A 9670-nucleotide genomic window follows, 5' to 3' on the forward strand; every position below is an offset into this window, starting at 1 on the left:
TTGTGTCAGTTTTTAATGGTAGTTGGGATGAGGAGTTCATCGGAACAGTTGGATGAGATGGAACTGGGAGTGGATGTGGTGGCGGCAATTTTACCCGTAAGGGTAGCTGATGGGGAGGATTATGATGACGTGGAGGTTGAGGCTTAGGATGAGAGGTCAGGGGCTTGGGCATGAACTTTTTGAAGTTTTTTTCGAGTTTGTACTTTGACCCGGATAAGATAAACTGAAAAGTTAACAGTTTCTTGTCTGATTGATTGCTCTCTACAGATGAATTATTTGCTCTCTTTTCAAGACAAAGGTGTCACTAAGTAGAAGTTACTTAATTCATATTTATTTCCTGTTACTTCAGATTCCGAAGAGCCTAAGCGACTTTATAGTATAAGAAATCTATAGCATAAGAAATAAAACATAATATTGCCTATAATTAATTCCTCACTTTATTTATCTATTGAAAGACAATAGAAATAAACTAAATCGACTGAGCCGTTTACTTAGATTAGACGTTTTTCCTGAAAAGCATCAGGAAAATAAAATTGAATATTCACAAACAGTTAAAACTTACTGTAAAAAAACTGAAACCTTAATTGACAGATGGTGAAAACCTTGGACCTCTTCCCCTGTCTCAATGGCTGAAATTTAAGGCCTTTACGAGACATGTAGTGATTCGGTGAGCTATATGGCTCACCAAGAAGGGTTCTAGACAAATAAATATTAAAAACTAAGAAAATCTATCTGATTCAGCTTAATTTTGACAAATGTCACCAGTGATTTTTGCTTGGAGGCAGATTACTTTAATTCTGCTGAACTAGATGTATAGGATGGTTGACACAACCTAGTCCCATTTGTACGAAAAAAATAGGTACACAGGGAAGTCATCCGCTCCACAGACAGGACGGCTGGGAGTACATTCGTAGATCCGAATTGGTTCAAGAACATAGTAATCGCAAGAGAACTCGAGTCCACACGAATCACGAATGGCTACGCCATCTTTTTCTGCAATTAACCATTAATTCTAATAACGATAAAGTTTTCACCGAGTAGTTCTTTGATTTGTATTTGTTTATTTCCTGTTGAGTCAGATCCCCAGCTTGGTTAAGAGAACCAAAGTTATTATGATATTAATATAGGTTATTATTATTAAGTATTATTTGTGTATTTCAATTATAAGAGTGTTCTGATAGCTTAACATTCTGAGGTTCAGTAGTGTTTATGGTCCTGTTACAACACCTAGGAGATGTTAGATTTTGTTAATCCATCGAATCATTGGTTACTGTGATATAATTAGCATTATGTGAGTTTGCCGTTTCTTGTAGTTGTTGTAAAAGTGTGCTATAGTTTGTATATATTTTATTCTAATGAAAAGAATGGAATTGTGACTATTTTAGCTAAATACTTGACAAGAAAAAACATTCTCATGTATTGAAAACATGGCTCATCATAATCGATATATACCAACGTATTACTGCATATATTCTCAGACTGTTTTTAATTAGGCGTAGACAATAATATTAATTACTTAATTATTGAGAAATTTTTCTAAAAATATTCTGAAAAACCTCTCTTTAAACTTTGCCATTATAAAACCTTCATTTAACATTCTTGGATATCATAATATAAAAGCTTCGACCAAATTATCTTCATCATAGATTAAGTACAGATACATCTCAATGTTCCTAACTAGTCCTGCTCAAATTTAGCCAAAATGTTAATGGTGTTACCTTTTCAGAGGGAGCCATTCCATTACACCATAGGTTGATTTAAATAAGAAATTATTCGATGTATTATATTGAGGCTGTTTATATTTGCTCCTAAATTTAAATAAAAGAAGTGCCATTAGTCACAGTGTTGTTGAAACGTTAACTTTACCAGCCTAAGGGATCAACAATTATTTCTGTGGCGGTCCCACAAAATGAAAAATTGACCCCTATCACTATACTTAGGATACGCTTTATATTTTCTTAGAATGAATCAGACTGAACCTGGATTGCCTTTTTGATTTATATATTTTTTCTTTAGCATGAGCGGGTTCTAATTAATAAAATTGTTTGTGACCACCTATCACTCTACCATGATTTTGCTACTTACATCAAATTTTAAATACAATTAATAGTAACCTTATCTTTTTCATAGTTTCTAGTGTATAATTCTTTAATATTTATCTCTAATTAAAACAAAAAAATGGTTTTCGTGTAGTGTGTAAACGTTGATTTATAAAAAGAATAAATTGACTCATGCTACTAGCCCAGACAATTACATTATTCCATCCCTATCTCCTAATATGCAACACCAACTCGAAATTTGTTATTCAGAACAATTTATAAGATGATGGACTCTCATCAAATTTAAAATAAAAATACACCTTATTTTTCTTCATTAAGTGATTTAACTCGTTCACTGTCTGACTCTTATTCCTTACCTACATTTTATCCATTACTCCCTGGGACAATTAATACAGCAACTTTCGATTTCCTATAGAATATGATATGAATCTGATGCAGAACTGGCCTACAAACACTTCAAAGAAAATTTTTCGGCAAGGGCTCCTTAAGGACAGAACAAATTCTAAAAAACTGTTTGTGTTTTTATCTTAAAGAACTTCACTGTGTCTCAAAGGATATTTTCAATCAAAATTTACAGAGTCTTGGAAGAATTCGTTTCAGTTCGTATATATCTTCGTTCGTATTTTACATATATAAATATACTATCAGAACAATAACATATACACTTGTGAAAAAGATCTAGAACTGCCACAAAATAATTTTTTCTTTATAAAATAAGTATTAAATAATTGAATTATAGACTTTTTTTTTGTCAAATTCATTTTATATGAATTTGATTCCCGAATGTAAATATAAAAATCAACCTTCCCGCTTCAGATTCAGTTCCATAATATTCATTCCATCAAATCTTGAGATCTTCATGGAACAAAGATTGGCTAGTAATCATATATATGCAATCTTAGAACAGTTGCCAGTACTTAATCATTAAATTGCAAAGCCAAATACAACATAAGCAAATAAATAAAAAAAGAATACTGATCTTTCAAAAAGTTTTTATATAAAAATATAAAGGACATATGTACAATAAATAAATATACATAGAATCAGATCATTTCCCCCTTGGGAATGGTTGTTGGGGTGCGACTCCTGCAGCTGGAGGAGGTGTGGGCAAGTGAGCTCCGTCAGCGTGGAATCCTGTCTCGTCCGCGTACCAGTTCACGGTGATGACCTGGCCATCAGGAGCTGTGTATGTGTAGGTACCGCGGGCTGTCTGTGCCTCCAGGTCTTTCTGGCCTGGGTTCTTCAGGAAACCTTCTTCCGAAGCTGAAATGCCGTTGCCAGTTTCATAGCTGAAATTTCATAACACGACTTACTTTAATGATACTTGGTAAAGAAATCTTCATATCGCTAATTAGTTGTTATGCTTAAAGCATTTTTAAAGTTATTAAATGATATAATAATTTAATGGAAGAATTATAATTTTGATATATGGTAAATAAAGTGAGGATAGAATATCAATTAAAAATTTCATTTAAAGATTTTAACTGTTTAAAACTCGGCTTAAACAAAGAGGAATAGGTTGTCCCTAGAATAGTTTCCTATGCTTCATAATAAATTGAACAATAAAGAAACTCAAACACATTGTAAACTGTGAAAATAAAATATATATTTACAGACTTGCGATTACAACAGCCTGTCAATATACAAAATATTACAATTTGTTTATAAAAGTCATCTCTAGAATGGTAGCCCAATTAGGTTCGTTACAGGTCCTTTGTTTAAATCTTTGTAAACAAATTTAAAAATAATACTCAATAGTGGTTCAAATACCTCATTATACTTTAGAACAGTAGGATTGGAGATATTAAACACAGATAAAAAGATATAAAACAGCTAAAAAGATACAAATTTGTTGAACACAAAAATATCTAAAACAGAATATGATGAAACTACCGTATTCTTAAAAATCTTCTAAAACTCATGGAAAAATTGTTCGATGTTACTATAGTCACGAAACTACAATTTTCCAAAAATAGAGAGTGTGAACTAAAAAAATAGGAATATTCATTGATGTATTCTATGAGATCGAACATCGATAATATGTATGTGAGGAAATTCTCTTCATTCTCTTTCGAAGTAGACAAAGTCTACTTATCTGGCATACCCCACTTATTTGAGGTTCATCTCATGAAAAGGTTTCTTTTTCAAATCTTCTTCCATAACGTCGAAAAACCCTTTACTAAAGGATTTGGGAATGTTCAGCAAGTAGGCAAAACTTTGCATCTACTGTTTGCTAGTTGGAAATGCAATCCCAGTAGGAAGAAAACTTTCTTTGTTGTCTTCATTTACCAGTTAGTCATGCAAGTATACCAGTCTCGAATTCCAGAAACGTGTACTAGTACTAGTAACTTGTGGGGGAACTTGTCCGGTAAGTTGGCCTAGTGGTCCTTTTGGCTAACCCCTTACTTTTAGCTGAAAGTTGGAGTCGCTTACTAACTAAGGAGAGAGTGTCAAGATTCATTTTTGTGAACAGCAGAAAACTAAATATTAACTATCCCAGGTGGAAATCGGACGTAGAACATTCGTTTCGAAAAAATATGAATCACCTCCTTTTTCCAATCTGAAGACTCATGAACTTCAATATGAATCTTCTGAGTCAATAGCTTCCCTATCGATATGCTCTTTTTAATACAACTTTTTCAATACATTCCTGAATTTCTCTAGTTTGATACATTAAAATGAGTCACAGGCACACATAAAACATAATCGATTACACTCGGTGGTGTGAGCTATACTTCTTCGTATTTTCATTTTCAAATCTAACGCACCTTTAACATCAGGAATAACAACATTATATGACAAAAGAACATCTAGAATCGCATTAGGAGTGAAGAGAAAGACATATGAGATCCCTAGAACAGCAGTGGCACTTGAAAGAAACGCGAGTTCCCCAATTATTGTAAAAACTAATATCGGCCTACTTTATTTATGCATTTTTAAAATAAGATTTGTAATAGTAAGAATGCACCTCTAGTTGTATAGCTAGAATCTTAAATTTCCTGATTTTTTTTTAATGTATTTAAATTTATGTAACTTGAGAAGATAATATGATGACTAAAGTGGTAAAGCAGTCACACCTACTAGAATTAGGATTATTTTATAAAATAAAAAATAGTAACTAATTTTCATTTTCGAGTTCAATAATTTATTCACTTAATATTCGTGCTAGATAAGTAATAATTATATAAAATAGAAAATAACTGAAGTAAATTAAGTAATTTGTAGGCTGTTGATCATTTAAAAATGTTTTTGTAATGCACCTTAATAAATAATTTGATGGAGGAGCTACTTAGATTTCATATGCTCCTAAGCTTAAACATTTAACCTGTTTTGGCCCCTTTTCTTATTTATACAACTTTTCCCGCTCTGCTAGAAATCCTTACGCTTCATTCAAAATGCATATCCAAGATGAATAATAATATTTTAACGTACCTTAAATATTAATTGAATAATGAATAAAAATACTAAATGTACCTGTATCTGTAAGATCCATCGAAGTTGTTATCGTTGACATAAGAGATAATTGGAATCTCGTTGGGGTTGTTGTAGACTTGACCTCTCTGAGCGGCACAGAGGGAGCAGACAACTGCCAGGAAGATACACAATACCTGCATTGAAAAAATAACGTAAATATGGCAACTTAGTTTCGTCTTTATTAAGAATTGTATCTGGCGTTTAACATCATTTATACATTATTACCATGAGTCAAATTTATTTTTAGAAATGCAAATGTTACTCGAGAATTCCATGGTAATGCGGCATGAGCTAAAAGTTTTTGCCCGTAAATGGGATTTTCAAAGTTACTTCACAGTTTCTGCTTTTATGCATCAACTTGAGAGCCGGGTAAGTGCTTAGATAACCGCTGAGGAATGTCATTTCAAAAGCCTTTGGAGATGGGCTATAGGCATCTTTTGAAATGGTCTGTTTTTAAGTTGTTTATTTTTAGATCCTGGATATATTGTCTTTTACAGCACTTGGCCTTTTTGCATCATTTGGAAATAAAGTAAGTTCCTACGATTGGTTTTGACCTACCTATACACTACACATTTTTCAAGAACGCTATAGACATTTTTTTAAATTTTCATTCCTATCATATAATATGATGTAGATATTTAGAATTTGGTACATAATTGATAAATTTTTTTACATAATACTAAAAAAAAATTAAATGCAAAAATGCATACTTTTGTATGTAATTAGAAAATAATCCATAAATAATACTTTAAAATGCAAAACTTTCAGAGACGCGACTCTTGATCAGCACCAAAGATATAGTCTTTAATTCACCGATATCAGAAAAAACTCTAATTTTATACATCTAAGGATGCAGTCAAAAGTTTACTATAATCATAATTTATTTTTAATTCAATATCTCAAGAAAACTTAGTATCAAATAAAGTATTATTGATAATATGAACAAGGATGATGTTACAAAACTCTTTAAAAAAAAAATGTTTAGTTATTTAATTTTTCATTAACGCCATCCAATCTAGAAAAAAATATTTTTTTCATATTTAGTGAAAACATGAGTAATACTTTATCTAAAATCAAATTTAGACAAATTGTTGAACATTGACCGTCGGCGATATGTTGTTCTAAATTGCAACAGTAGCCACTGCACCAAATATGTTATCCTCCTAATCACTGCTACTACTTACTGAATTCATGTTGGTTATCCTGTGATGGTTCACTGTTGGACAGAGGAGGATGATCCGGCAGTCTTATATACTAGGACTGCAGCCACCCCCACTTCCAGACGTCCTTTCACGCGGGCACACACAGAAATTTCATAAGTTCGTTCGTCCTGGGGTCAAATGTTCGGCTGGAGTCATATATGACAAGTGCTGTTATTATCAGTCATTTTACTAAATTTAGGAGTTCCTTGAAAGATATTTTATTTATATTTAATGTTATCTGTCGGTAGAGGGACATCTAGAGATATTCTTTTTCTATCTTTGGTAAGGTCTTCATCAGTTATCATAAATGATAAATACACATTTATTTATGAAGTAACCGGCATTTTATTATTATTTTGAAATAATTTTATTTCTAATATTCCATTCCACCATCTTTGCAATAGATATTGCATGTATCTATGAAATTCAATTTGCGATGTTTCGTCTTACAATATGTTATTATTAATTACTATAATATGCTATTTCATGATCCTGACAAAATTTATATTAAAACATTGCTTTTATTTGCATTGATGATCAGTTCGTATTGTATTATTATAATTTATACAGCTAAAATATTAATATATAGCTTAAATAGAATAAATTATCGACAACATTTATTACAAAATCAAGCTAAAAGGCAATATTTCCTTTAGTCATATCTTAAGTATGGAAAACATAAGAAGCTCTGATTCACTTTGAGAGTTGTTAAAAGCTACTTTGTTAACAGGAAATCAATGGTTAAATTAAGAAACTGACTCAGCAGATCACTTGATACAAACACTGGTGTAACACAAGGTAATGTTTTAGGACCTGTGTGTTTTAATATATATACAAATGACATCATCTGGAGCTCTTACTCAGTCTCCACTGGCTTTCAGTAACAGTGACTGGGCTGGGTGAGGACGCTTAGATCTCTCGGAGATGATGGTAAATATTATGTATAGTGTGAATGTGTATCAAAAGTATTTATTTCATTTTTACATAAACAAAATTATTGTCTTTTTCATGTTCTGTTACTTTTATACTAATATTTTGTCCACATTTTTATTTTAGTGTTTAGTATTATCATTTAATTTAATTTCAATTGGATTTTTTTTTTTATATTTTAATAAAATATAAAAAGCAACTAATACTTCCATGGATTTTGTATTTATAATATCACAGATTTTTAATAAGATGGATAGGGTGAAGAAGTAAAGAAAATTACTTTTAAAATGGCCAAAAGTAAACTTCATCAAGATGTCTAAAATTAATACAAAACTATTATAATATATTTTATTTTTATTTTTACAATTTAGGCCTAATTAGGTTTAATAATATTTTTCCTCGGCCATTCTGATTAATAATTAGTAATTTAAAGATGAATACCTCCAAAAAAAAAATACAGCAATAATAAAGTTATTGATAATAAATATGTACATTTCTATTACCATCGAAAATCCATTTAGTGAGACTTCCACATAACAAGTGTCATAGAGAGACAACGGGTATAGATTATACAAAATTAATTACCTCCAATATTCATTTGACAGTGAAGCATTAATAATAGCGTACAAATCATTGTTTGATTCAATATTAAGATAATGGGATCGAATGCAATGGTGTCGCAGCCAAATGTCATTTATCAAAACTAACAAATATACAGAATAGTACTTAGGGAATGATAACGCACAACACCAATAAATTTGGAAATTTCCAAACAATAGCATTCTAGCTCCTAGATTATCTACTTGAGCTAAGTTATTTTCAAATTTTTGAATACTAATTTATTTCGAAAAGAAAATAGATAATTCCTCAATATTAGAAAAAAAATAATGAACCCCAATTTAATTACAGAATTGGGAAATGTATATGAACCATATTTGTTCAATTTCATATCAGAATAACTATACTTCCTTATTTCTATAAATTTAATGAGCTTAATTAAATTAATTGATTTATGAACTTGATTTCTGATTTTTATTGACCTAACTGTAATTTTTTTTTTATTTAACTTTAGTAACTAAACTTCATTAAATTCTGAATAAATCTAGTTATATATAATTCATAACTACACCTATTCTGATATTTAGACTATATTCTTATTGTCTTTGTACAATCATTTCATATTCAATACATATTTTATGAACTTATTGGCTTAATTATTCCTTATTTATTTTTATTTGCAATTCATTATTATAATTATTTTATCATTAATTATAGATTTAAAGTAATATACGGTATACACTATTTTCCTTATTTTATTAAATTATACTTTATAGTATTCTAAATATTTTAGTAGCCTATGAATGTTTGATTATTAGTAATTATACAAAAAATTATCATTATTTCTAGTCTATTTACTTTATTATTTGCATTAGTACTAAAATACTACTAATGTAAATAATAAAGTAAATTAAATTAAATTTTCTAAAACTAAATTATTAGTTAGGGGTGCGGTCAATGAAACACACAAATAAGTACGATTAACTTATTTTAATGTGCCAACGTTTCGGCTAGAGTTTCTAGCCTTATTCAGGGCTAAAAACAAAACAAGATAACAACCACAGTAAGTATAGAAAAATAAAAAAAAGAAAAAGAAAGTATAAACAGAATAATTTTACACATAAAATGTGTAAATATTATTATTAATATTATATTATTAATAGTAAAAATTAATATTATTATTCTGTTTATACTTTCTTTTTCTTTTTTTATTTTTCTATACTTACTGTGGTTGTTATCTTGTTTTGTTTTTAGCCCTGAAGAAGGCTGGAAACTCTAGCCGAAACGTTGGCACATTAAAATAAGTTAATCGTACTTATTTGTGTTTTTCATTGACCGCACCCCCAACCATCTTCTCCTCATTCATCATCCGTGGTCAACTATCTCTCATAATTATAAATTATTAGTTCTATTATTGAGAATAATTTCTAATGTATAGTATTAACT

General features: G+C 30.1%; 1 protein-coding gene across 1 annotated transcript; it reads right to left on the reverse strand.

Annotated features, from left to right (window-relative positions):
* Positions 1 to 3035: 3035 nt before the first annotated feature.
* LOC106691273 (endocuticle structural glycoprotein SgAbd-2) lies at positions 3036 to 6751 on the reverse strand. Its single transcript, XM_014436987.1, has 3 exons — positions 6719 to 6751; positions 5535 to 5668; positions 3036 to 3349 (listed from the first exon to the last, which is right to left on the reverse strand). The coding sequence occupies exons 1-3, from the start codon at positions 6725 to 6727 to the stop codon at positions 3109 to 3111; spliced, it is 384 nt and encodes a 127-aa protein (XP_014292473.1). The 5' UTR covers positions 6728 to 6751; the 3' UTR covers positions 3036 to 3108.
* Between the last annotated feature and the right edge of the window lie 2919 nt (positions 6752 to 9670).

This window comes from Halyomorpha halys, unplaced genomic scaffold (assembly GCF_000696795.3).
Source record: "Halyomorpha halys isolate HHAL.00 unplaced genomic scaffold, Hhal_1.1 Scaffold2203.1, whole genome shotgun sequence".
Taxonomy (NCBI): Eukaryota; Metazoa; Arthropoda; class Insecta; order Hemiptera; family Pentatomidae; genus Halyomorpha; species Halyomorpha halys.

What these genes read in the sequence shown, in the direction of transcription:
- LOC106691273 (XM_014436987.1), bottom strand. An exon ending in GATGGATCTTACAGATACAG is followed by an intron (nt 3,350 to 5,534) that starts GTACATTTAGTA and finishes ATGAAATTTCAG; the next exon opens with CTATGAAACTGGCAACGGCA.